We start from the raw sequence: 27508 nt of genomic DNA on the forward strand, positions 1-27508 counted from the left end.
AGGAGGGTATGGTCCTGGGTCTCAGGGAATACTGGCAAAGCTGGTCTAATGACTGTGAGCTGGAGAAGGGAAGGGAAGAAAAGAACATGGTTTGAGGGAGAACATTGGAGATGGGTAGACAGCGGTATAGAGATAGAGACCCAGAGAGTCAGAAATACTGAGAGAGACTTACAGAGAGGCAGGGGGAGGCAGAAGATGGAGATATATATTTATATATATTATATTATATATATTTCCTCTCTCTCACATTCCTGTGTGGAGAGAGAGAGAGAGAGAGAGAGAGAGAGAGAGAGAGAGAGAAAAGAGACTGAGAGACAGCTAGAGTATAGAGGCCAAGTCCACTGGTCGAGGGGGAGGTGCTGGTAGCAGTAAGGTGGCACCGGCTGGAAGCAGCAACCCCCCCTTCTCCTCCTTCACGCTCGGCCCGGTCCTCAGCGAGGAGTCGAGAGTCCAAGGTCGACTAGTCCTCTCGGCTGTGGCGCGCTGAATGGCTGGCAGTCTGTCGCACCTCCGCCTTTGGCCGTGCAGCCACAGGTCGGAGGCGCCTGGCGCGGGCGCCCTGCACCCTCCCGCTGCTTTCCAGTCCCCACACACCTCCCGGCTGCTCTCCCAGCCACTCCCCTGGCATTCTCAGTCCTCCCTACACCCCTGGAAAAGGGAGCGCTTCTTCCTTCAGCGAATCCACAGGGCAAGAGTTACTTCCCCTGAGGGCCCGGCCGGCCAAGAGCCTGGGAGCGGGATCTATTTACACGGGTGTTAATTAGTCTTTGAGGAATCCTCCACCCAGGTGCCAACGTGAACGCCACTGTCAGGAAGATAGGTGCGCCAAGCCGCGGCTCTGCGGAGAGACCACGATCAGCCGCGCGCCGGAGTCCGCACTCTCCAGAGCGTCCCCGGGTGGCCGGGTGGGACCGGGGACAGCGCCCGCAACTCGCCTGGGGAGCAGCTCCGGGGGGCTTCTCGGCGTTGCGAGGTGCAGAGGTGCAGTCGCTTCGTGCGCCCGCCGACTCCCGATTCTCGTCACCCCACCCCTCCCTCAGAAACTCGGACTGCTCGCGCCTGCCGTGGTTTTTTTTTCTTCTGAAAGACCCGTGTCTTATCTCTCAAGTTCAAGTCCGGAGGACTTGCCCAGTTTCCTCCCTTTAAGTCCTCTCTACCATCCTCGGGCAGCTGTGGGAAGCCAGGAGCGCTGTCCTGCTCTGAGCCCTGCTCTGCTCATCCCAGGGCCAGGGCTGGCAGTCCCAGACTGTCCGGTGCAGCAACCCGGCGTATTCGCTGCGTTTCCTCTCTCTCTCTCTCCCTCCCTTTCTTTCTTCCTCTCTTTCCTCCTCCACTCCCCCTCCCTTTCTTGTCTCTTAAGTTTCCTGCACCGTGAATCCAACTGTGCCAAGCCTAGGCTCCCGCGAACCAATCCTGAGCTCGACCCCGGCACAGGGACTGCAACTCCGCCAAGGCTGGACAAGGCAGCCGACCCGTTCGCGCCCGAGCATGGAGACGGAGTGCCTGGGAGGGCACGTCCGGGGCGCTGGAGACTCCAGGCCCGAGTAGCTCCTCCATGGAGCCTGGCCAGAGCGGTCCCTGCCCTCCAGATTCGTCCCCAGTCCTGTGCGGTACGTACCCTTCCTTTCCACTGACACCTTGGGGGTGGTGGTGGGGTGTGGGCACGAGGGAGGGACAGTCAGGAGGGGCACTGGCTGGGGGACGGAGCATGTCTGGCAGGTGACCCCCAGCCCTTGGGAGGCTTCCACTCTAGAAGTTGATGACTGGCTGTGCCCCTTTGGCTTGTAAAAAGTAGTGTTAGAGATGTGATTGTGTGTATGCGTGTGTATCGCAGTGTGTGCAGGGCTCGAATGGGTAAACTGAGCCCTGCCTTTCAGTATGCAAATTTCCTTCTTTCCCCACCCCTACTTCACTGAACGTGTTGGGATACTCATCACCTAATACTGGTCAGTTCTACCTACCCTGTCCTCTCACGGCGCCCCCCTCGCTCAATCTGTCTCTCCCTCTCTTTCTCTATCTCTCTCTGCTGGTGTGTACGTGTGAGAGCTGCCAGGGCTGGCGAAGAACCAGCCGCCGCCTTCAGTCCAAGCTGCCCGGCCATAAACACTAGGGCAGGTCTCGCCAGAGACCGCTGGGCTCCGAAGCAGCCTACACGCGGCTCTGTGTGCTCTGCCGCCCGGGAGCTCGCACCCGAGGAGCGCGGGGCGCTAGGAGCCCCTCACCCTCCCTCCCGCCCGCAGCCTGCGGACCGCGCGCTTGTGCTCTCAGGCGCTGGATTTACTCGCTTTTCCATTTTTCATAACCTTCTTCCTGTTTTTTTTTTTTTAATTTTTTGTTCCCTCCTCCACGCCACGACTCCTTTCCCCGCTTGATCGCCAAGCCTAACCTTGCCCGCGTGGTCATGGGATGTCTAATTTCATTTGTATCTAGGCTGCTGAGAGCGCTCCTTGCTCTGTAAAGTGGATGTCAGGTGGATCTATGTTTTTGAAGGAACAAAGACTCAGAGAAGGCACCGCCAAGGAAGTTTGATACGCGGGAGGATGCAGGCTGCGTGCTGGTACGTGCTTCTCCTCCTGCAGCCCACCGTCTACTTGGTAAGTCTCGGGGGTCTGGTGCCTCCGCAATTCCACCCCCGCCAGGAAGTGAGGCGTCTAGGGGCGCATGGGAGGAGGGCGAGGCCGTCAGTTCAACTAGAGCAGCGTTCCTAGCTACTGTGTTGGAACAACTTGGCAGGCTGGTCTCCAGATACCTGAGGGATTTTCCGGGGGTACTCACTCCCATTTCCTGCTCCAGTCCCCCCTTATGCTTGTGATTCCGAACAGCAGCTAGGGTGCCCTAGACACCCCAAATACAAAGAGGCAGTGGGGAGGAATGCTTTATTGAGGAGAAGGCAAAGAGATGAGACTGAAAGCATGGAACTCTCAGTAGTTTATCCAGAGTTAAAACCAAAGGAAATAAGGGTGGGGCTGGGGGTGTGTGTGTAAAAGTACGAATCTATCCAAATCTCTGACTTTGAAAAAGAATCTGCCCACCTACTTCCCCAATTTGGAGACGTGGCACACAAAGACGTGCAGGTAACTTTTCTTGACTTGTAGGGATTTATGCAGGATAAGTTTAACTATCAGGAATACTGCAAACAAGCAGAGTTAGGTCAGAGATTCTCCAGCAAACATGTCCACCTGCTTCTCCTCTTTGACCTGTCTTTTGCACCAAATAACCAAATGTCATCTCCAGTTCCGAGTCCCTTGTTAGGGAATGCTAGGCCTTGTCCCTAGGGAGACAGTTCTAAACAGCACCGGTCCCGGTCCCGTCCTCCAGGAGCAGAGTTTTCTAGGGTCTGGACTTTGCACACTGTTGGAATTGACTCCAGGGCAAAGCGCTTTGTTGTGGTGAATTAGGAGCTGTAAGCACCATGCCAGCCAAGAAGGGAGAGTGGTATTTCTCCAGTCTGCCTTCTGGGGTAGGGAGCAGGGACACTTTTGCTCTGTTGGTGAAGTTGTGTTCAGTGCATCCACCCTCCATAACCCATCCTGGACTGGGGAGCGCACTTGGAAGGCTCATTGTGTTCTGTTTAGAGGTGAGGAGCACTGGAGCAGCCTGAGCTCTCTGGTGGGGCTAGATAAACCGGATTGGAGGTGGTACTGGTGCCCCTCAAACCCAAGAGCTGCAGAACCCACAAGCCTGGAAGGGTTGTTATCCTTGCAATTGACACTTTCTTGGCCCTTGCCCTTGGTACACGTGACTGCAGGGCTGCGAGTTGTGTCAGTTCTCTGTGTGTGAGTGAGCATATATATAGGTGAGTGTGTGCGTGTGCCCGTCTGTGAACATGTGTATTTAATCGAGTTCAGCTTCAATCCAAGAACCCTTAGTGTTGCCTTTCTTTGCACCTTCATCGCCTGACCGTAGCAGCCGCGGACGCCAGAGGGCGCTGCGCATCAGTGTCCTCGCCCACAAGACACCTTGGGGTAAACAGGTGAAAACCGGGGCAGCCAATCCAAAAGAACTGCCTTTCTGACTCAGTCACCGAGGTCTGTGCCTTTCTCAGCTGGAACGCAGACAGAATGCAAAAAGTGTCCTTCCCATTTCCCATCCTTAATCGTTCTAGCCCACACCTGTGTCCAGTAAACCCACTGACATTGAAAGCCCGGCGATGGAGGGCAGAAAGTTTGGCCAGAGGAAATACGGCATTTTTCTTTACTAAGAGATGGGGGAGCGAGTGCAAAGTGAAAGCGATAGAGTAGGAATATTAACGGTTCCCTTGACCACCATAACCCTCCTGCCCCTCTCCTCTGCATACTTTTACGCATGACCTGAACCTCAGGACTGTCCTTACGTCCTTGGGCTGCACACACACACACACACACACACACACACGGCAAGGGCTCGTGGCTGTGGTGCAGTTTATCGCTTAGAGCAAGTATTTCGATAGTCTAGAAAATAATCTATCAAAAGCAGAAGTGAAATCAATACGTTGTGTTAAATTTTAAATGTGTTTGTTGGCAGTTAAACCGTTTTCCACTCATTACAACAACAGTGCTGGATTTATTCTAATGCGCTGCGTTCTCAACAACAAGCGCATTAATTCTCCTTTAATTGTAAACTGGGAGCATTTGAAAACCATTCAGTGTGCAAATTATGCTGATTCAATTACCGTTTAGTTACAGACTTCATTACCTGAATGCCTTTTGGCAATACAGAGAAAGGAGACAATTTTTCCAATTTCACTCAAAACAATACAAAATGTGAACAATAAAATAGAGAAGGCGATTTAGAAGTCCATTCTTTTCTCTCCAATCTAAAGTTGTTTTGTGTGTCAGGGATTAGAAACCACACACACCACAAAAACAAAAGGCTGATGGCTGTGACCCAAGGCAGTATTTCCAGGAATTGGAATCCCATGGTTACCTGCCAGCAAAATTCCAAGATATTTTTCCTGGAGAAGCAGGAAGCTGACTTTTATCATAAAATGAATTTCAAAGGGTGAACTGGGCAGTCACTTCAGGATGGTTTTAGGCAAATAAAGAAGCAGGGAGTCTCCATTAAAACTCCAGGGCAGTGAACAGATCAAGCCTTCTTTCTTTATCTGTTTCATTAAAAAAACCCCTGATATTGTTAACTGAATTAATCATTTGTTTGTAGCTGCACACTAGGAGACCCCAGCCCTTTCAAGGACCTGCAATAGATGCATACAGATTGTCAGGAACTGCTTAAGTTACACTCTAAGAAGGCAAGGGTGGCAAAACCATTGTTTTATTTTTTCCTTGAACTGACACAAGCCAGAGAATAATTGAATGAGTAATTTTTGTCCTTATGAGCTCACACCATGCACTCTGCTTATGCCTTGCCTTTTAACTGATACCTCAGTGCCCCTTTCCTTTTAAGTCCATGGAGTCCCAGTTATGTTTCCCAAGGAGTAATCCAGGGAGCAAGGATTGTCTAGTTATCTCCTATAGAGAAACCTATATTTCTCCTAAACCTAAACCTCCTGTTTAGGCTTCTGCTTATAGAGAGATACTTTACATACCCTGAAACTTGAGAAGAATTTCTTATAAAACCCCCAACTGTCTATTCAACAGATCAATGCTCCACATAAAGCTAGTTTTCTTCCTGTATTTGATAAATAATCTCAAAGTATGTTCCTTGGCCCAGGAATCTTTGAATGCTTGTTTTAGGCTGAGTATTTTGTGTTGAGAGATGATCTGTCCTAGTTCAAAGTAGGACTTATTTTAGTACTTTAATGGGAAGCTAATATGAAGTGTTTTTACAAAGTTACCTTCAAAAACATATTAGCTAGAATACTCAGAAATACCTATTAAAGAATATTAGCTGGAATACTCAAAAATGACCACAAGGCTAGCTGCAGCCACAAATGTACAGGGGTGAAGAGGGGGTGGGAAACTCTTCTTTTAAAAATAAAGATAATGAAATATTCAGAATGTTGTGTATTTCCAAGTTAAAGGTCTTGATTCTATAGGAGAGGATCCTATGGCTTAGTAAAACTTGTTTAAGCAAAAACAAAACTTCTGCAATCTTTATTTTCCTGTCAGTTCTGGACTGATTCCAAAATATTTGCAGTATGAGATAATGGATAAAAAGGACTCTAGTATTTTAAATGAAGTAAAGCACACACTGAAAAAAACTAGAAAAATGTAGTTGTCAACCTACAGCATGAGGGTCCTACATTGAGTTATTCTCAGTGGATCAAACTGAGGGATAGGCCAGGGAACAGAGAGAAGATCTCCCATAGAAAGTGTGGTGTTCTGTTTGGGGGCTTTTACCTGTGGTGATTTTCAGATAAAGAATTTAGTGTCATGAGCACTTTCTGTGCACATCAATGAAAAAGCTACTAATAAATTGAGTCTAGAGAAGCTGACAAGGGGTTGTATGATTTTATCACAACGAGACGCACATCCATAGCACTACTCTATTGGGAAGAGTTCCTGCCAGTTCTGCTAAGAATTAATTGCTAATGATGTAGTTGCCTTTTCAGTTGCCTCTTTAAAATAGACAAGATTTGGAAATCCTTTCTAAAAATTGTGCCACAACATTTTAAGACAAGTTTAGGGTGTCCTGAAAAATCTAAATTCTATACTATTGCTTAATAGAGTTTGAAGAATGAGTAATATACCTGTGGGACCACTATCTCAACACTGTTAGAAGCCAGAGGACTTGGATAAATTCCACTTATTATGAAGGTGGCTGTTAAGGAATCTGGAATCTGGGAAGAAAGCAGAGATACAGAGACTCCCAATGTCTATCTTTTGGACTAGGCATGTGTACTTACCCTTTGAAAATGAAGCCACCTATCCACTGAAAATTTCAATCAATTTGAGTGATTTGAGATTATTCCTGAAAATAAGCTAAATAAAATAAGTCACACAACAGAGTGAATATTAAGTGTTCTTTATTAAAGCTAGTTCTTGGAGACAGTACCATATTTCTTTTCTCTTCTACCTCAGATTAGTGTTTCAGATATAGGATTATTTATTTATTTATTTTTTCTTTCAGAGATAGGATTAAACCTAGACTTTTGGAGGGCCCTATGCCCTAGCAGTACAACATGAGAATTTATCAGTCCCAAGATGTATTCCTGAGCTCTGTGGGACAGAGCAGTTGCTGCTATTCCAGGCATTTTCTTGAAATGCTCAACTCTCCCTTGACCAGAGAAGCAGTTCTCCCAGGTGTGTGGGAAGCACTTGAGTGGGTCGCCCTTCTGCCCCATTTCCAGCAGGATTATTTTGGTCCGGGGCCTTCTAGTGATACCTTCAGAGAAACTGTCTTCCGGATTAGGAGTGAACCAGAATTGCTCCAACTCTTTCTGCGTATTTTTTTCCGGAAAGCCATTAAGTTCGTGGCACCTCTTGTGCGAAGTTGATTTCTATTTGGCTTTGAATTGTTGACAGCTATTTCCCCCTTAATGAAAGTGTTGTCTGGTTGAAAAATATATCGGGTGGCAGGGAAATTGGTTGATTTTTTTTGAGATAGGTGCCCAATGTCCTACTTTTCTATCTGAGGGAAGATTTTCTGCAGACTAAAGAAATTGACAGCATTGTCCGGGTAATAACCACCGTCGACAATATTTTGAAAAGGGCACTTGAGTGATGAAAGCATTTGGATATTGCTTTTTCAAATAAGCAATTTTCTGTCTTGGGCTTCTTTGATTTTATGGGGGTGGGGAGTGAAGTAGGGGACGGTGGGGGGAAAGGGGCTGTGTATTTGCAAAGGGATGCCTTTCCCATTCGCCCAGTCCTGAAATACGGAGGTGCTCATCAGCTTCGCCTGGAACCCAGGGGTCTGCAGGGCCCTGCAAGAACTCGGCTGCGAGGCGTTCACTCTAGACTCAGAAAGGAATCCTGGGAACGAGGGAAACACTCCTCTCGCACTCCTCCGCCAATAAAGTAAGTCGCGGCGAGTCCTGAAAGTTTACCTGCTCGCAAGTGGCAGGTTAGGGAGCGTGCACTTTCCCATTTTTGTGTTTTTAAAGAAAGTGGCTAGCTCTGATTCAATCTAGGAAAGAGCTCTTTGGGCAACCGCGTCATTTAGGAGCTTCAGATCTCATTTTAAGACCTTAATAGTCCTCGCCATTTTAATTAAAGGGAGTCCGCCGGCCAAGAGCCGTCGGGTCAGCGGCTTAGGAGCGCAGGCGGGTTGCGCGGCAGCTAGGCGATCTCGCCTCCCCCTGCATTCTCCAGCTCCCCACCCTCGTCTGGTCCCGCCGCACGCTTGCGGGAAGTTGCAGCCTTGATTTATCCTCTAATCAAGTTCCGACCAGCTCTTTTTCTCCATGTCAGCACTAACCCCTCCCGGAGCTCGGTAAACACAGCGCGCGCATTTTTTCTGCAGCCGATTGGCATGTTGACGACTCCGCTTGAAGGAATGTGACAATAAAGTGGGAAACCAAAGCTTGGCAAGCACTTAATCAAGGATAAAAAGGTTCCGCTGTAAGGATGTCACTCAATTTATTGTGAAAGTCGAATGAATTACGTTTAATGAAAGCGCTCCCCAGATGAATATTACCAGCAATTTCCTGAGTTGGCTCTGTCAGCTCGAGATGAGGAAATGCCAACCCAGATCAGAAAAGAGCGCCCGTCTCAATTACTATGCAAGCTTTCCAAGAGCGGCTTTTTATTGAGATGATATATATTGGCGCCTTCTTCAAGCCCCTCCAGGAGCCCAAGAGAGCGTTTGCACATTGTCCAAGTTTGTCGTCTGCCCTCGAGGGTTGCTGGCTCTTGCTTCAACTTCTGCTGAGTTCACCGCATCTCTGCTGAGCTGAAAACCTAATTAGCTCTTCTGTAAACAGTTTTCCTAGTATATTTTACCTACTACAGAGGTGGGGGCTGGCGGGGGGGGGTATGTGGAGAGCAGAGAAAACTCCTTCGCTCAGGTGCCCTTTAATGCAGAAAGTTCCTTCAGAGTCTAATCCGGGACTCTAGATGGTGGAAAGCCAGATGAGATGGCGTCGGGAGCCGGGCCTTGGAATGGGGCGCAGGGTGAAGTCCCCGGGGGCAGGTAGAGCGCAGCACGTGCCTCTCTGGCCAAGGATCGAGAAAAGCTTCCCCAGCTCCTCCTTCCTTTAAATTAATGAGGATGTTTTACTCATTCAAGCCGGAAATAAGATGGGGAGGGGGATACACAGGCCGCAGCTAGAGCACACAGCCTCATCTGCATGAGAATGGAGAAGCAGAAGGCTTCCCTTGTACTGTATCTTTCTCCCCACAATAAGACAAATTGCTGCTTAGAAAAACCGCGTGTTTCCTTAGAAACTGGCTTGCTGGGGCTCTGCGCGTCCCCGCTGACCCTGCCTCCAGCCGCGCCTCGCCCATCACCTTCACTGCCCTAATGGATTTTGACCTCAAGGACCCAAGCCGCAGTTGGTGAAGGTGCGACGGAAGGCCGGGCTCCCTCCCTCCACCGGAGGAAGGGGCGTCCTCACCACACGGCCCGCCATGGGTCTTAGACCCCCTCCCCATTCGCCGATTTGTAAAGGCCATTCATTTTAAGTCTTCTTTAGTAAGAAAAGAGAAACTTTCTTGGACGTAGGCTTCCTACCCTGCACTCGCAAACTCAGTCCTCTGACCAAAGCTGCAGCGTTCCAGCCCGGGGAACTTGACCAGCCGGAGTCGCCGTTGTCACAGCTGCTCATTTTATTGTCTACTATTAGCTGCAGGTGACCTCGAGCAATCCAGACAGGTTTATGAAAACACATGAGCAGCCCCCTCATGTCCGGGCCTCAGGCCCCCACACCAAAGCACTGTTTTTGGAGAACTTTTCGTCGAGCTTCGGTGCTTCTGAAGCAGGAGGTTGGAAAGCCCCTGTTCTCCCCAGAGAAGCCGCAAGCAAAGAGGTCGGATGGGGCGCTGGGGCTGCAGGACGAGCCTGGGCCGGGAGAGAGACTCTTCAGAACCACAGCCAGCGCCACAGGCTCCGCCCCGCTTAGTGCTGGCGGCTCAGCCTCCTCCCGAGCCGCCGCTCGCTCTTGTTTCTTCTTAAAGTCGAGTTAGCACTCTGGGTTCCGGCAGACACCTCCCTAAGGCCCAGCCGCGCCTCCAACAACCCTCCCTCGCATCTCGGGAATTCGGGAGCACTCTCGCCTCCCGCCCTGGCTGCGGCTGCGGCTGCGGCGGCACGTGATCAGCACAGAGTTTATGCAGTGGGGAGGAGAATTCTTCTTCACCCCACTTTCTCTTCTCCTGCCCCCACGCCCTCTCACCATCATTAAATCTATCACTCCCTCCAAACAGAAACATGAATCATGCAGTGTGGAGTTAGAAATCTCTTTAGCAATGTAAAAGCCTCATTTGCAGACAAGGAGATCGAGGCAGGGAGCGGGAAACCAACTTTCTCACAAGAAGAAAGCCGTTTGAGTAGCCCCGAGTCCTGCCCCATCTCCCACCTACTGGGGCCAGGGCTGGAGTCACACAGGTGCTTTCCAGGATCCGGTGCCTTTAAAAAGCGGCGCGCAGGGGTGGGGAGAGTCCTAATTATTATGAATTTCTCAAGGAGCAGTAATTATTCACAGGGAGCAGGACAAACGTTGGCCCAGGCAAGGGAATCGATATATTTGCTATCGAAAGTGCCTGGCTCGCCTTTAATGCAGACGAATGGGGACGCAGCCTCATTATTTTCCATGGTTAGGCTCACCGGCGTGAGGCCTGATGCAGCGTGAAATCTATCATCATTAGACCCGGGGTGGGGCGGGCGGTGGTGGTGGAGTTTCTCTTTATTTACTTGCCAAACAACAACAAGAACCAACCATAAGCAGCAGTAAACGACCTCTCAAACATTCTCGCCAACCATTGTCCTGCCTCCCGTGCCCCCTGCTCCGGCTGCTGTTGCGCGTCCCCCAGAGGCCTCTCTGCGAGCTCCAGGGCGGACGCTGCGGCCACTGAAAGTGTGCGCGGTTCCTCCTCGGCGGCTGTCACACAGTTAATTTGATCCAGAAGTAAGGCAGATAGTACCGAGCGTTGGCGCTAGGGGTTGTCTATGTCAAAGGCGAAGGTTGGCTGGGAAGTTCCGTCGATTTCTCTCGCCTTAGCTTGAGAACCAATCCTTTCCTGACACCCGATTCTGCAAATCCCCGCAGCATTAAGGGAGCGGAGATCTGGCAGGTAGTGCGGTATCACGCCGCACGAGTCAGTTCGCAGAAAGGCAAGCCCGCAAGAAGGGAACGGATCTAGCGGCGAAGAGGGGGAGAAAATTGGATAGGAAGGGAAGCACAGATGTAGAGGAGACGTCTCCCGGGCGTTCTTTAAGGCTCTGGCCGGGACCGCCGCCTTCCTCCTCCCCGCAAGAGTCTGACCTTTGGCTTACGAGCCAGCCCGCTGCAGTTTTCTGGGACTAGGAGGGCCCCATCTCCACCCACTGAAGTCGCTGAACTGTCCAGAGCCCTGCCTACTGTGCTCCAGGAGTTTCCGCATTCCTCCCCCACCCCCCACCGCAGCCCATACTCCCCAGTACAGTTGCCTGTTGCCCCGGTGGGCAGCGCTGGGATGTTTGAAACTTCTGTTCCTGCACTGGTGTCTTCACAGTTCCTTGCAATGCCTTAGTTCTTAGGGTTGACTGAGGTGCATGTGAGAGTGTGCGTGTGTGTATTTGTGAGTGCCCAGTCTTCATCTGACACATCTTTCCCTGATTACAGTGACTCCATCCTTGCAGAGAAGATACGATTAAAAATGATTAAAAAAATCTAACTTCTAATTCATTGCAGTAACATTATCATAATTATAATAACATTAATGAGAACAAAATTAAAAATTGGGGAAATCCAGGCATTTAAATGGCAGCCTTCCGGGATGGATTTTCTTTTTCTCCAAGCCTGAGCTTAACCTTTCATGGTGTATTGTGATTTCGCGAGTCTTTGTTTCCTCGTCGTCAGAGACTGCGAGCCAACACAGTCCCAGGACTGTGTGATCTACTGGCATCATTTCCTCCCACCATTTTCATTTTTAGAGGCTTTGTAATTAAACTCTGTGAGATATATGTAACATACATCCAGTGGAGAGCCTTATTATTTATATTTATGTAGCATGCTGAGAAAGGAAAATTAAGGAAATGCTTATATTGAAGTAATAAGCTTGCTTTGATAGTAACAGAAATGTCCTTTTAATTTACTTTTCTCAGGTCTAAAGGACTGTCTCTGTAAACTAGACCTCACAGTCAGGCCTCTTTAAAGAGAGCTCCAACTAAAGTGCAACAGACATTATCAGCTGGCACTAACTTAGAAGAACAAGGACCAGGCTAGCCCCTCCCTGGAAATGTGCACTATGGTGAAGGGCAGTGAAATGCAGGGAAGCTGAACAGAAAGAGCTGGCTGGAGATGGCTGCAGGCCCTACGTTTTTTTGCCTCTCCTTGCCCCTACCCCACCACAGCGCACAGATTTACACAATGTGTACAGGGCCTTCCAGAGCCAACACAAAGTTACCATGAGGCACATCGACAGGAATTCTAGTATAATTGAAAATCACAGACTAAAAAGAGAGGCACTAATTTCCTTCACTAAGAGGTTGCTGCCAGAAAAATTACAATGGAAAGTCTTAAAGAAGATTTTCTTTCTCAGAAGAGCCTTTTTCATTTACAGATCTCTCTCTCTCTCCCTCACACACACACACACACACACACACACACACACACACAGAGAAAACAGAGCAAGGGTGGATATATATCTGCATATCTATCTCTCTGAAGAATTTCATGGAAAATTATTGTGAAAAATTCTTTTGTTTTCATAAGTTGTTGGGTGTGCAGGACCATTTCTTTGATAGGAATCTGGTACCTGATACAGCACTGTTGTCTTATTTGTCAGTATTTTCATCTATGGAATAAAAGTAATTTTGATTAAGAGGAACTACTGTCATGATAGCTAAAATTTTAGTCATGTATATATACTCCAGGCTTTCCAACTGAACTTTAGAAAATGATTCTTCCTTGTAACCTTGTAGCTGGATGTTATTAGAGGCCCACAGGTATATAAAACAGCTTATATAAAATTAATGGACTGCTTTACATTCCCAATCTCTTACTTGTGAAGCCCTTAAAATAGTGCATCTATTTAAAATAGGAAGAATATAAAGTCAGGTTTGGTGTGCAATCAATAGGTGTAAATGGTTCAGTGAAATATTTGATTGTTTTGAGTGAGTTTGACAATGGAATAGAAATTTATTGTCCATATTAGTGCACTGATATGCTAATCATAAGGTTGTCCCTCCTTTTATGTACTTGACCTATTTTGAAACTGATTGCAAGATTCCAAGTTAACATCTAAGTATGTAATCAACATTTAAAGAAAGATGCATTTATTGACTTACCAAATTACAAAGAGATCCATGTGTCCTTAAGAAGTCACAAATGGGAAAGGAAAAAGCCTCTATCATAGTTTCATTATTTTGTTTAAAATGATCAACAATGTATCAATGGTGTTTACTATTGTCCTTTTATTTGCATTTTTGAATAAGTAAATTGATAGAGATTTTAATTTCAGCATCAAAGTGCATAAAAATGAGACTTCTGAATGTACTTAAATTATTTGAAAACAAATCTCTTCCTGTTTTTCATAGGCAAATTTTGGAAAAATGTGAGGTCCTTATTTATTTTTTCCTCTAAACACAAATTTAAAAACTACACTTTCTTATTTATTCTGTTACTTGGTTTATAAATCTCTAAGAAATTCCAAAAGTCCAATTATGATCTTTTTTCTCCTTCCTGTATATTTTATAGGAGAATGAAACTTTTTTTTTTTCTTTTCTTGTTGGACTGAGAATTATACATGACCAAAACCCAGGGTGACATTTTCAAAATCTGTTTCCCTGCTCATTTCACTCCAAGGTTAACTAGAATAGTGATACTTTTATTTTCCTTATAAAAATGACCATCGTATTGTCCTGTTAACATCTCCTGTAAATCAGAAACAATGCTGTGATTTCCCAGCTGGTTACATATATTGCTGGTGCTGCCTAAGACTTGATGGAAAACTCTTGAGAGCATGGGCTAGATTATACGAGACTCGTTATGTTTTCTGTTGGAGCAATTTTAAATGAAAATACCATAATTAATCTCAAGTTTAACTCTCAAATTTATTTGCAGAATGATCCTTCCGAGTTGTTGTTGGAGCAGCTGTGGTGTTGGTAACAGGGCTGTCTACATAATCTCTGAAATTGAAAATATAAAATACTTTTATTCGCACATCTTTTTCAGTTGTTTATGAATAGTCTCTTGCTCCAGGGAAGCATCACTTACTATTTTACAGAATTAAATACAGAGAAAGATGCAAACCACCACATATGAAAGGAAGGTATTCGTGCATGGTCACTGTACTATTTGGTCTTGATGTGAAACTTAATTGCTATTGATGTGGAGAATTTGCATAACATGGTAGATATTATTTTTTGCCTCCTTCACGAGAAATATGTAATTGAATGATGAGCACCTCGTGTTAGATTTTCAACCTTATTTCTTCTGGCTTAGCAAGGCGGAATTATGGACAGCTGCATCGAAGAAGCAGCTACAGTCTTTAGCTATTATCCAACTAATGCAGATCTGGTCTTAGTGCATATGAGCCGAGTGACCACTTTTAGATTTGCACCTCTTGAATAAATATTTTGAAGCATGGAAGCATGAAAAGGGAATGATTTGGCCTGAAATGTTTAATCCTGCCTTGCATTCTTGATTGAAATTCTTCGCGATTAGAATGGCTTTAATTAATGTGTGGCCAGATACATTTGCACAGTTTGCTGCAGTGTTACTTAAATAAATGATGAAAAAAGAATGAGAGGCTTTAAAGGCAAATCTACATGCCTCAAGCTGGCTGATGTACTCCCAAAGGCCATCACCAAACTTCCAGCCAGGTGGATAGTGTCATGACATGACCAAATGTTGACATTGAATTCACAGTAATACTAGAAGAGTGATGTGAAGTAGAAGTGGGTAACTGGAGCATGGAGTTTTTTTCACTTAGTTCTTTTAACAACTCTGTGAAGTGGTAGGTACAATTAATATTAGTAAGGTCCTATTGATATCATTAATATTTACATGTTAATATGCTCATTCCAGTAATATAATTAAAAATACAGTGTTGCAGATAAGAAAGTTGAAGCACTGAGAATGTGTCTGATTCAAGGTGGCAAAATTCCATGCCAGGCAGTCTTACTCTTTAGCCAGGACTTTCAATGGCTATGTCATATTATGTGTATGTGTGTGTGAGAGGCAGCAGAATGAGTCTCATTTTTAACTTTTTATCACAGAGTTACTATCTTGCTTTTCATTTTAATAAAGAGTTCTTGCTTCCCTCTTCCTTTGGGTAGACCTTATTTGGGGAACTGGGGTGTGAATAAAATTGCTGGTGGTATTACCATAATTTAGTGGTTTTATTGGATGTAGTTTTTATTCTTTGGGGGCTTCCCATCAAATGGGGATATAAAGTTAAGAAATGCAGTCTTGATACTGATGATTGTGACTACAGCTTCTGCTTGTGGGACCCAAGCTTTTTAGGAAATCTGCTTCATTGACCTGACTGATATGAAAAATGATCCCTGGGCCTCGGGGTAAGGTAATAAGTGAGACTGGGACATAAGGCTCAGCCCTCACAGTCATCTGTAGTGGATTTTAAAATGATCCATAACATCTGTATCTCTTCTAACAAATCACACCCATGTTTTCTGAATTACTTTCCATGTCTGGGCAGGAAGAGGAGGAGAGAGAGGAGTTGAGTTTATTTTTAAAGGGGGTAACCACATATAGGAGACATATAAACTCCAGTTTTCCCATGGCTTTTCTTGTCATGGATCCTGTCTTGCTGACAGCTTACCGAATATAAAAGGGAGATGCAAACCTATATTCTTTTAAAAGTGAAATCTTTGCACAACGGTACAGACTAAGAAACAAAAATAAAATCAATTTAGTTTAATACTTTATAGTTAAAATAGGCACAAACATGCAACTACCTTAGTGTGGGTGTTTTCCTTGCGTTCTGGATATGTAATCTAAAGAAAAATGGCCAGAAAAAATTTTTACAGAATGACTCAGTTTATATCAGATCTAGGAATTTATCTATTTCTGAAGAATAAAAGTAGATCCAAGATACTTCTGCCCCCAGTGGAAGTCCTGCGGCAGGAGATGAGGGAGGAGAGTTTGGCTTCATTTCATTCTTGTACTACATTTGACCTTGGAAGAGCTTAGTTATGCCTTGGGGCAAAAAATTAAATGTTCCATTTTGCAGCAGTATCATCTTTCACCTTTATGTGGATTTAAAAATGTAAATAAAATTGCTTCCTGTAAATGGTATACATGAAGGTCATATTCATATTCTCTGAAAGAATTCAAAATGCCATTTGACCCATCATTGGCTCAATAGATAATAATGTGTTCTATTAGTTTCTAGTAATCCACTTTTTAAGCATTTTATGACCCAATATTTTAATGCCTAGTTCCTAGTTTGTGAAATAAGAAATGAGAAATAAACCTTTTAGCGCTTCATTGTAGATTTATTTATAGAATGTGTGCTTTCAACTTTGAACTTTTAAAAATGCCAAATCTTCCCAGAATATATTTCCTTAGTTACAAAAGTGATCTGGATGAAAATCTGCAATGAGAGAAGAATATGCTTTTGAAAGATTTTGAGGGCTCTAGCTTTTTTCCAATTATCGTCTGTGTTTCTTTTGCTTATTATTTTCCTTATAGATCATTCAGGAAATAGAGTTTGGGAACTCTGCTAGCAGAGTACAGCCAATACTCTTAGAAAGCACAGAAACTGCGCTGTTCTTTGACAGAAAGGGCATTCTTTTCATTGCAATTTGGATAATAAGATTCTGATAGATCCTTGTATTTGTCATGATTTTGATTGTTAATGACTTTTGATTACTTCTTCTGGAGACACCTGTCAGCCGTTTCTGAAGCACAGATGGCTTTATCAGGACCACTAGGAGCTTCTTTTTCTTACTAACCTTGAGCAGAACAAATTATTTTGGCAAGATGTACACACCAATGTCATCCTAAATTTTCTTGTTTTCGGGAGATTATTTTGTTTATTGAATAGTGAATTGAGATTGCTCTTTTTCAAAAGCTTCTAGTTTTTTTTTTTTTAAGTGAAGAATGTTAGTTTTTTCTCTGAGTAGATGTGTGGTGATTGCTCCAAGACCATTGTCATACAACTAAGATGAGAATACATTCCTGTTTTCTTGGATCGGTCCTGTTTGATACCCATGACCTGTATAAAAACACCTTTTATTTTCAAAAGTGTCTTAGTGTGAATGACAAATTATATGATCATCTTAGATACAACTCCATGTTCAAACAGGTAAGAAAGGTTGATAATGAGATTTTGTAAAAGGCTATGATTGTGAAATTTATTGTATAGGCAGGAAGAGTGTTTCCATTTCTTTTTCAGGCTTTTTTTCCTCCACAAGGCGTGTAAAATTTCATGAACTTGGGTGCCCAGTGTTTACCACCATTTTATGCCTGATAGAACATACACATACTTTTGTCTTTAACATTCTGGTAACATTTTTGAATGAAAATTGGGAAGTACACAGTTAGTTAAGGGAAAAGTTTATAGAAGACTGATTGGCTGGGCATTCAGAAGTCTTGAGGTTTGCATCAGCCTGATGTGATTGCTTTGGTCCAAGGCCCTGAAACTAAATTTTTTCAGTATTTCTACAGTTAATAGATACTGAGAAATACTCACTCTCACCAGAATGCCTTTTTGGTAATGCCCTTTTCTTGTGAAAAGAATATCTGAAGCACTATTTAGAGTCTTAGAGAAGCTTCTCTTTCAATATAATGGCCCTGGAGAATCTGATAAGTAATCAAAACTTTCTTGGGATGTGTGTGTGTGTGAGTGTGTATGTATCTGAGTGAAAAGAGAATGTAAGCTTTGAGGTTATTTCATAAAAGGCCATGATAAAGCCCAAATTAGAGTTGAAGCTTCCCTTATTCTGGATTATGTCTTCTCATCTGGATGGTGGTGTGCATGTTATCACCCAGGCTTGGGTCCCTGAAGCCCAGTTTCGTATGCCAATGAGCCAGTCCAGTCTTTTTGAGAAACTCTGTTATTAAACGTGCTATCTCACTGATGAAATTTCATTCAAATGGCTGCACCTCTGGACCTACTGAATATTTTCCCAATTCCCATTTTTTGTGGGTTTTTTTAGATCCCCTGAAAACATTTTTATCTCCTTTAATATCTTGGTTCTTGATCAGCTAGAACCTCACTGGCACCTTTTACTCTCTATTGTGTTTTGCATCTCACTTTTATAGAATTTTTTAAGACCTTGAGAATAGGAAGATGAGTGTGTGATGTTGATTTCATCAGTTACTCCTTCACACTTCAACTCAGAGGTTACTCATGGTGGAGAATTCAAGCAAGTAGGATCCTAGGCAAAGCCGTTTACGTGTGTGGTGGGAAATGCACAGCAGAAAGCCTTTTCATGACCTCTATCAAACTCTGAACTCGTTTTTCTAGTGGACATGTCTTGGTTTTCCTGAATTTCTTGGCATTATTGAAGTTGGTGTCTGATAAGGTGTTAAAAAGAGTAGGCAAGGGTAAGGGGGTGGCTATGGGGATTGATATTAAAGCCATCTCACAAATTCTACTCTGTTTTGCAAACGGGCTGGCAAAAATTAATTGGATTCTCCTTGGTAAGAAGCATTAGTGCAGATTGCTACTTCTGACAGCCCAGGAGATGAGTATGCTCCCTAGTTCACTTTTTGGGAAAAAAATCTCATCAGGAGTTGTACACCATGAAACTAATTTCTACAGGCCTCTGGCAAGGACAGAGTTAATATGAAGACACTGGAAATTTCAATCTAGCCTGCCTTTCCCTTTCTGGAGAATTAGAAGGTGAGAGGGAGAGGGGAAGTATAAGGGAGGAGAGGAAGAGAGAGTGTTTGCATCTATTCTGTATTTAGAAACTCTCATGATAAGAATATTACTCTCTCCAATGAGCTGAACAATTAGCATGAGATCCTGCCTTCTTAGTCACTCAACATCTGAAAGTCATTCTAAATATTTTAATCAGCAGAAAGAAACCAAAGGGGGGAAAAAAACTCAACCAAACACGCACAACTACCAAAAATTTTATGGAAATGAATTCCTGGTTTCCAAGGTGGTGGTGTATCCCAGTGATGGCATTTGGCAGTGGGGCTGGTTTTCTAAATGTAGCAAATGGGCAAAAACACTCTTAATCAATAGATGGAAAAAATTATTTGCTTTAAGAAAATCAAAGTGTTTTATCTATTAAACTACCTTAGTGAAAAATATCTGAATTGTTTAGACTGTAGCTCCTCTGAGGACTATAGTGACAATAGTACTATTGAATTGCAAAAGTGAATGACTATTTTAACATATCCCCTATATATCATGGTTTTAAGAAACTTACTGTAGTGAATTTTGAAAGAGAAAGTTAGAATTCTGCCTTTGGGACCTGGCAGATTATGAGTGGACTCTATAATTTATATTTTTGGCTTATAGAGTTTAAAGGGATGATCAATTTTAACCACTACACACTCTGGGGCAAAGCATTTCTCCCTGTGCTGTGCATCATGCTTCGGCAAGCCCTTAGTTCTAAATTCCTTACTTGCTTGTATTAACCGAGGAAGTGATAAATCAGGGCCTCATGCAGGGAATGTTGTAGAAGATCTTCTGATGGTAACGTGTTTTCACCACTGTAGCCCCTCTTTTTCACACCCATAATGTCTTTATCTTCTGTGGTATCCTTAAAATTACAAATGAGTGGAAAAGGGCTCTTTGAAAAGAGAAGCATGGCTCTCGAGGAACATTGCTGGCTCGTGGTAAAGGTAGAAAGGATGAGTCAATTTTTCTAGCAATCAGTGTTCACTGGAGTCCTAATGCTGGAACTAGAGTCTACATCTTTTTTGGGCTTCCTGATGCTTTTTGTAACTCATAAATTATTCCATTCTTAGAGGTCACCACAGCTGAACAGTCATCTTTCCTAGGAGCCAATGCGTTATATTTATGGGCTCATGGTAAGTTGTATTTCACAGACAGAAAATGGAGATATGAAGAGATTGCATAAAAATCTGTTTTCTTTGCTAGATGCAAAAGACATTTTACAAAATAGAATCCAGAAGTCTAACATGTGTTACTGACTTCTTTATTTGAGCAGCCATGCACAGTGGAGTGACCTGTGGGCCAGAGGACTAGGTGTTTGAGTGTTAGATTATCAGAGGTAACCTTGAGATAGCATGCCATGCTGTTATATTCCATAAGACCCTCATAGCAATCAATGAATTATTCCCTGAACTATATTGTTCATTCTCTTGTATGTAAATCTAATAAAAGGAGACTAAAGCTGTGTTTGCAGTACTGTAGTATACAGATGAAAAGAAAATGAATTGGCTTAAATTAAACATCAAGTTGTGGTCACTTTAACAGACTAATCCTGAGACTTTAATAAGTTGTCATAATATTCCATGCATAAAGAAAATTGATGTACTGTATATTATGTCTTGGTGAGTAATCTCTGGCCCTATTTTCCTTTGTGGTACCATTGAAAAAGGAAATGAGTGGATGTTTTAATGGAAATCAGGGCTGCTCCAGCTTTAGCAGACGGGTGAAAGGTAAAGCTTTATTACTAAGGCTGGAGCATTTCAGCTCACAATGAGAACAGACTTCCCTCTTTCTGTATACCATCTGCACAGCCTTGTGGCCTGGGCAGCCATTGCTGTCCAGAGAGAATGGCACTTCCCCAAAAGGATCAGAATGTGAGCAATCTTCCAGCCTGGAATTTTAACACTCACAAGCCATTTGTGAACACAAGTTGAGAGGAAATTGCCTGCTGCTTATCAGCATCCACTTTTTGTTGCTTCTTCCAAAAGGATTTGGGCCAATATTCAATATCAGATGCTGCTGAAAACCACTAACCTATAAAATATTAAGTGGCTTGTCACAATGCACATTGGCATGTTTGTGATTTTTGTCAAAGATGTCAAAGATGGCAGAGCTTCCTTTCCACATGTCCTAAGGGCTATTTCTTTGCCGATCATTTATTTGCTGACCTTTACAGAAAAGGACAATTCTGTGGAATGGTACAGATCATTCTTGTGAGGTCATTAGATACATTTCTAGATGTTTGCCTCTGCTCTGAAATGAGAAGTGAGCATAGCCGGGCAATGAGAAGTCATTTTATAAGTGAAGAAGAAGAGGCACAGGGTAGTTAAAGGTCTTACCTGAGGTCCACATGTTGAATCAAGTCTGTGGCTGATTTCCATCTGGTCTGTGAAAGAAATTAAAAGCCACAGCCTTTCCTGCTCTTCTACTGCTCGCCTCTCTATGTAAGGCTAAGAGGCTAATACATTGACTAAGGGGGAATCTTACTTAAAAACATAACGTTTGTAAAGGAGGTAATGAATTCTGGTTCATCTTGGTAGTAGCTGATTAACTTATTGATCCTTGGATTGGAAATGATAATAATAATAAAAGAATAATAATGTTGTAATTGTTCATTACTATTTCTTGATTATAAGGTTGCTTCAGTTTGAGCAATTGTATGAAACAGTATTTCAATCTCTTTAGAATTCACAGAGACTGTGGGACCTTGAGTCTGGTCCAAGTGGCTATGTGTGCTCAGCATGTGACAGAAGTGATGAATGGAGTTGCAGGGTTGAGGAAACAGAGGTCTTATTGGAATGACATCCGCTTCTCTTCCAGGCCAGACATGCCACACCAAGGGTCAGTGGATCATGGTGGAAGAGGGATGCGACAGGCTTGAAAACATAACTTTTTCTCGTCTACTTGATTTTGAGCAGAAATACCAAACCAAAAGTATTACTTTGTAATCTAAATCCATAAAAATATGTTAAATTGACATTATGAGAGTTTATGATTTAAGCCATGGTGCTCTTTTATATCTATTCACTTGGTAAGGTCCAACTTGGTGAAAGTGACATTTTGCTTTTTAATTTTACTTTCAATATATTTATTTGTTAGTACTTTTAAGTCTTCATTTGTACCAGTCTCCCCGTCGCAGCCACATAAGCTCTCCAACTCTCTTGCCGTATGAGATTGTCAATTGCATATTATTTTAGATATGTTTTCATACCTAAACAGTTTCCAGGGATGGTTTCCAAATACTGTTCCTGACATCAAAAGTGTGGATGAGAAGTCATTTTATAAGTGACTTTTATAAGTCATTTTATAAGCTTTTATTTCCACAAACTCAATTGAGTATTTGTGTTCAGCAGGTAGACTCTTTTAAACACTGCATAGGAGCTATGGGTTCTTCACATTTTAAAATGACTTTTAAGTGATATTTAAAAACTCATTGCTTGTGGAAGAGGCCTTATTTCTTGGCTTTGCCACTTAATGTGGGGTGACATTGAAGAAATTCTCTCTACCATGCAACCATTTTATAACAGTAGGCAATGAACACAAATGGAAATAAATGTCTACTTCTCCAGTCTACCTAGTTTAATTTTCTCAGGCAGTTACAGAGTCTGTTCCCAAACGAGGGAAGGAAACCATCTTCAGATGCAATGTGTGGCTGATATAAGCTCCATCAGAATTGGTACCCAATGGACAAATCATTTGTCTCATTATGCAGCAAAAATCATGGTGCCTGTGACAGCTTAGCCTGGAGGCCCACATTCTTAACATAGTTGAGAACCAAGAGTCTGGTCACACACCATTTTTTTCATTGGTAGAATGCTTTTCATTGCCCTAATATTTGCCTAGTTTTTTCCAACACACTTGAAAGTAGCCTCAGAAGGCAGGTAAGCCAATTTCATTGGTCCATTGAGTCTCATAGCTCCTGGCTTTCTCCTATTGTTCATATTTATATTTTCTCAGCATTCCTCTTGGACAGAGCTCTCTGTGAGGGTTCGTGTAAAATATATACACATCTATCCCTTGCTTCTCAGCCTTCCGGCAAAGACTAGATGCAGGTTATGTGTGTGTGTATGTTTTTCCCTAAGGCCAGTGTGGGCATTTCTGTCATCTTTGATGCCATTGATTAAAATGATTAATTTTTCTTAGAGCTATAAACATTTAGAAATTATTTAGGCCAAATTTTTTAATATAGGAACCAAGGACTAGTGTGGTTCACTTATTCCTAAGGTTAATTAGTTGAGTGCCATAGTCAGTTTTCCAAAGGAGTTTTTTTTGCAGTTTTTGGCTGGGGTGGGTTTGAACCCACCACCTCTGGTATATGGGATCAGTGCCCTACTCCTTTGAGCCACAGGCACTGCTCTCCGAAGGAGTTTTTAATGATATTATGCTAAATGTTTTTTAAAATTTAATTCCTTGAGATTTTTTAAAATTGGAATTGATACCTTCAAAAAAGTTATAAACAAAAGTGCTGAACCACAAAAATAGAATATTTGTGCTAATGCAATCTAGGTCTAGTGGGATTGCATATATTCTGCCCTTTTTCTGGTGTAGTTTGTGGGATTGTGCTGATGTGGAATGATGAACAACCTCTTGTTTACTTTAGGGTCTACTGAATCATTTACTAGACGATTTATTGGATTGAGCAGTGGGGAGAGGACTAGATGGGGAATTGAAGACCTGCATCCTGATAGAGATTTTCTCAGTCTTGGGCAAGGCTTAGAATTCAGACCTGAAAAGCAGCTTGGCATTAATTTACACTAGCTCCTCATCTTAGTCCTAAGGAGAATGAGCCAAAGACTGATGCCCAATTCAGGACCACATAGCTAGTTACAGGAGGCATCAGGAACAGGATCTCAGACTTCTGACTTCACGTCCTTTCACATTTCCTCCTACAATAAACTCCTCTCAAATCATTCTACTTCTCTGAGCCTCAGTTTTCTTATCTGTGAAGTGGTTATTGTGGAATTTGCTTACTATTCAGTAGAGTCGTTGAAAAGTATAACCTGCAAAATTAATCAGAGAGAAAAATGAGGATGCGAGGGAAAGAGTTTGAGGGGTGAGAGAAGGGATAGTCTACAGTAATTTATTGGAGTCGGAATTATGAATGAAACATTGCATATTTAGCAGATTGAAATAATCTCGATAGAAAGAACCACTTTACACAACTCTTTGAAAAGATGCTTTGGGGCATGGAAATAAAATTTTTGCAAGGTTAAGAAGGAGCAAGTGGTACTTTATTTTTCTTTAAATTTATAAATTGATTGTTGTCTCAGGAGGATGATTGTTCATAAACCTATAATTACATAAAATGGTCTCTCTTTACCACATAGTAGCTTTTTGATTCTGATCTGCTCATAGTTTGTTTCAAATTTTTTTCAAGCAAGAGTTAACTTAATGAACATCTTGGCTTGTCTCTGTGGTCTAATAATTTAATGCTTATCTAAGAATTTTAGTATTTTGCAGGGAGAGCGGTTAATGAGGGCATAAAATTATTCATTTTCTACCTGAATTTTAGATAAAATGAAGGAGAGAAGGATGATTAATTTTATCATGTGGAGACTTTACTGGATTTTTACAAATTAAAGCCAAATACCCTTCACAAAAGTTCTTGGAAATATGACAAACAATTTATATTCCATTAATTTAACTCTATTTAGGCAGAATCGTGGGCTTCTGTAATAAAACACAAAATTAATTAAATTGCCCAATAGTATAATTACAGTTTCATCAACAGAGAAAACAACTTTGAGTGCCAGAGTTTTGAAATGTTAAACTGCATTTTCGGTTTAGTTTGGGAAAATGTGTAATTGTATTCTGGCCTGCCATCCCCTTCCTTCTAGAAATATTAATGCAAATGCACGCACCACTTTCCCTACCAGCGACTTTGGCTTTGATTCCAGTTTATTAAACTTGTCCATTGTGGGTCCTCAGGATTGGAAGAAACTGAGGTTGGGAAGCACTTGCATTAATATGGAGGGAAAAGTGAAAGGGAAATCTAAGGGGAAAGAGGAAGGATGGGCAGTAGATAATCAAATGCTATTGTGAAGTCTGTGTGTCTTTAAAGAGTGTGACAAAAAGCAACTAGGCCTAGATATGGGATAAATGTGTGTCACCTGAATGAATTCCGGAACGAATGATACAGGGCTAACTAACAATCCCTTGAAAATGAAAGCAACCACGAAGCTTAGTCAAACTAAGCGATGCCACGACAACCTACAAAGTTTACCAGAATAAGGGACTGTGTTTAGGATTATAGTTCTCTACCTGACAGACATTTCTTGTTTTCACATTAGGTTGTCTCTGAGTTTTGTTCAAATAAGTACATGAAAAGCTTCTTTGAATACAAAAGAATTGCAATAATTATTTAACTGAAAAATTTAAGAATGTCATAAATACGTTATTATTCCCTAGGCTAGATTTCTGAAGTCAAACTTTTATTAATTTTATCTGAAATTTTTCATTTACCAATTTCATATCTCTGTCCTTTTTCATTCATTCTCTCTCACGACACCAGACTTCCCGTTCCAATTGAGGATGGAGGTAAAGAGGGGCTCTCTTTTCTATTTCTCTTTTCTTGTCCATCTAGTTATTGTTTTGGACCAGATTTCATTAAGAATTAATGTTTAAAAAACCAAGCAGCAGTATTCAAATTTAGGTGTTCAAAAGCCTTGAGAGCATGATACTTTCATTAGGACTTTCCTCAGGCAGATCCATTTACCTGGTGATAGAGTGTGATCGGTGGAAAAGTTTGGATTCAATTGGACATCCCTCCTTCTAATCTGAATAGTAAATTAGGAAAAATAAGCCCATAAGCTTTTGAGTGATTTTTGGACCTCAATCTTGTGTTTTCTGGTGTAATGTGTTTCCTGTAGCAATGTGAGCCTTGTAACAGACGTGACTTGACTTTGAATCTCAGCACTCCCGATTATTGGCCTCCTGTATTTGAAAAAATTACTTAACAACAGCTGAGCCTCTGTTGCCTGTTTGTAAATAGGGAGATTAGAGAAACCATCTCCCAAGCCCTTGTGAAGATTCAATGCAATGATATATGTGAAAGAGCCTGGCACACAATAGGGCCTCGTCACATTTCCTCACCTTCATTTCTTTCACTTTTGGCTCTTTGTGTTTGTACTTTTTGGTATTAGGGATTGAAAAACTGACATACACTGATGGCAGAGTATTGTATTGACTAAAAATGTGGTAGCCATGTCTATTTAGGGTTAGGAAAAGACACAAAAATCTGAGGGTTATTTGGAGAAGATCTAAGCATTGGATTGCAGAGGAAGAACATCTGGAGAGTGAACTCTGGCTCCCAGCATTTGGTCTCTGAACGTTCAATTTTCAAGGCCCCATCCTCCCTCTGTCACATTACATGATCGGGAAGAGATTCCAGCTGGCGTGAATCCTCTTCTCACTCTTCAGGTTTTGTCCCTCTCTCTCTCCTTTCCTTACCCAATCACTTAAAGAAGTGGTAACTTTAGCTATGGCCAGGTTCCAAGGTAAAGGAAAAAAATAGACAAAAAAGTAAACAAAAAGATTTAAGGAGCCTGTAATACAAGGAGAGGCTTTGTGGAGACTCTGGAGATAGTTTACCATTAGTGTGAAGTAGATAGTATTATTCAGGTCACTACATTTCTCCCAAGTCCAAATAGCTGTATTGTTTTGCTCACTTTAAGAATACACACACATCTGTATGCACACACACACTCTCTCTCTCAATCACTGTTTAACAAAAGTGGTATTGGATTCCATAATCTGTTTGGAGCTTATATGTAGTAAATTATTGCCATATTAAGTCAATTTTAAAAAAAGTTATTCCTTTAAATGACCACATTGTTTTGCATTCTAGACCTATCCTGTAATTTATTTATTTAATAAACACCTATATATGCCAGACACTTTTCAAATGTTAACTCACTTAATCTGGATAACCACTGTCTGATTTAGGTATTGTGGTCACCATCACGGAGAAACAGGGGGAAACACTGAAGCGCAGAGGGGCCAATAGCTTCTTGAGGTCACACACTAGTGATGAGATTCAAATGCAGGAAAGCTGGCTCCATACACTGTGCTCTTAACTGCGAAGATATGCTCTTCAAATGTTTATCTCTTGATAAACATTTAAATTATTTTCAGGTTTTTTGGTGTGTGTTTGGACTAGAAAATAATGCTGATCCTGCAGTGTATAGGTATTTCAAAACAACATGTTGTATGTGATAAATACATACAATTTTAGTTTGCCATTTAAAAAAACGCTGAGATAAATATCTTGAAAATGCATTTCTTTTATCCTTTCCCTCTTCTTGTCATTCTGTTATTTATCCATGCATTGTTACATGCTAGTCTAATTATCTCCTTTGGATGAATTATGAGAAGGAGAATTGCTAGATCAAGAGGCGCCTTTTAAAGTGAGGCAAACAGACTGCCTTGAGAAGCCAGGGCCTTTGGGAGCTGCTCAGTCTCTCCCCGATTAGATCCTCTCCCCAAGATGAATTTGAACAGCCCTTCAAGTGGCCTGCTACAGACAGAAACCCATGGAAACCGAGTTTTTTATAACCAGAATCAAAAGGATACCCTCTTAGCATGGTTTAGCCGTGATTCTCGCCCTGATAAAATTGCCAGGGAACAACTGGCCAAAGAAATTGGTGTTCCAGAACCTAAAATCCAGG

The 27508-nt window shown here is 42.6% G+C and overlaps 1 protein-coding gene across 1 annotated transcript in view; it reads left to right on the plus strand.

The window, feature by feature from the left end:
• Positions 1–806: 806 nt before the first annotated feature.
• NXPH1 (neurexophilin 1) overlaps positions 807–27508 on the plus strand; it is a 309116-nt gene continuing 282414 nt past the window's right edge. Inside the window, exons 1-2 of the mRNA XM_003782706.1 lie at positions 807–1610; positions 2431–2594. Of these exons, the coding sequence (XP_003782754.1) occupies positions 2541–2594 (54 nt within the window). The 5' untranslated portion in view covers positions 807–1610; positions 2431–2540. The remainder of the gene's footprint in view (positions 1611–2430; positions 2595–27508) is intronic.

This window comes from Otolemur garnettii, unplaced genomic scaffold (assembly GCF_000181295.1).
Source record: "Otolemur garnettii isolate 467f Iridium unplaced genomic scaffold, OtoGar3 scaffold00005, whole genome shotgun sequence".
Lineage (NCBI taxonomy): Eukaryota > Metazoa > Chordata > Mammalia > Primates > Galagidae > Otolemur > Otolemur garnettii.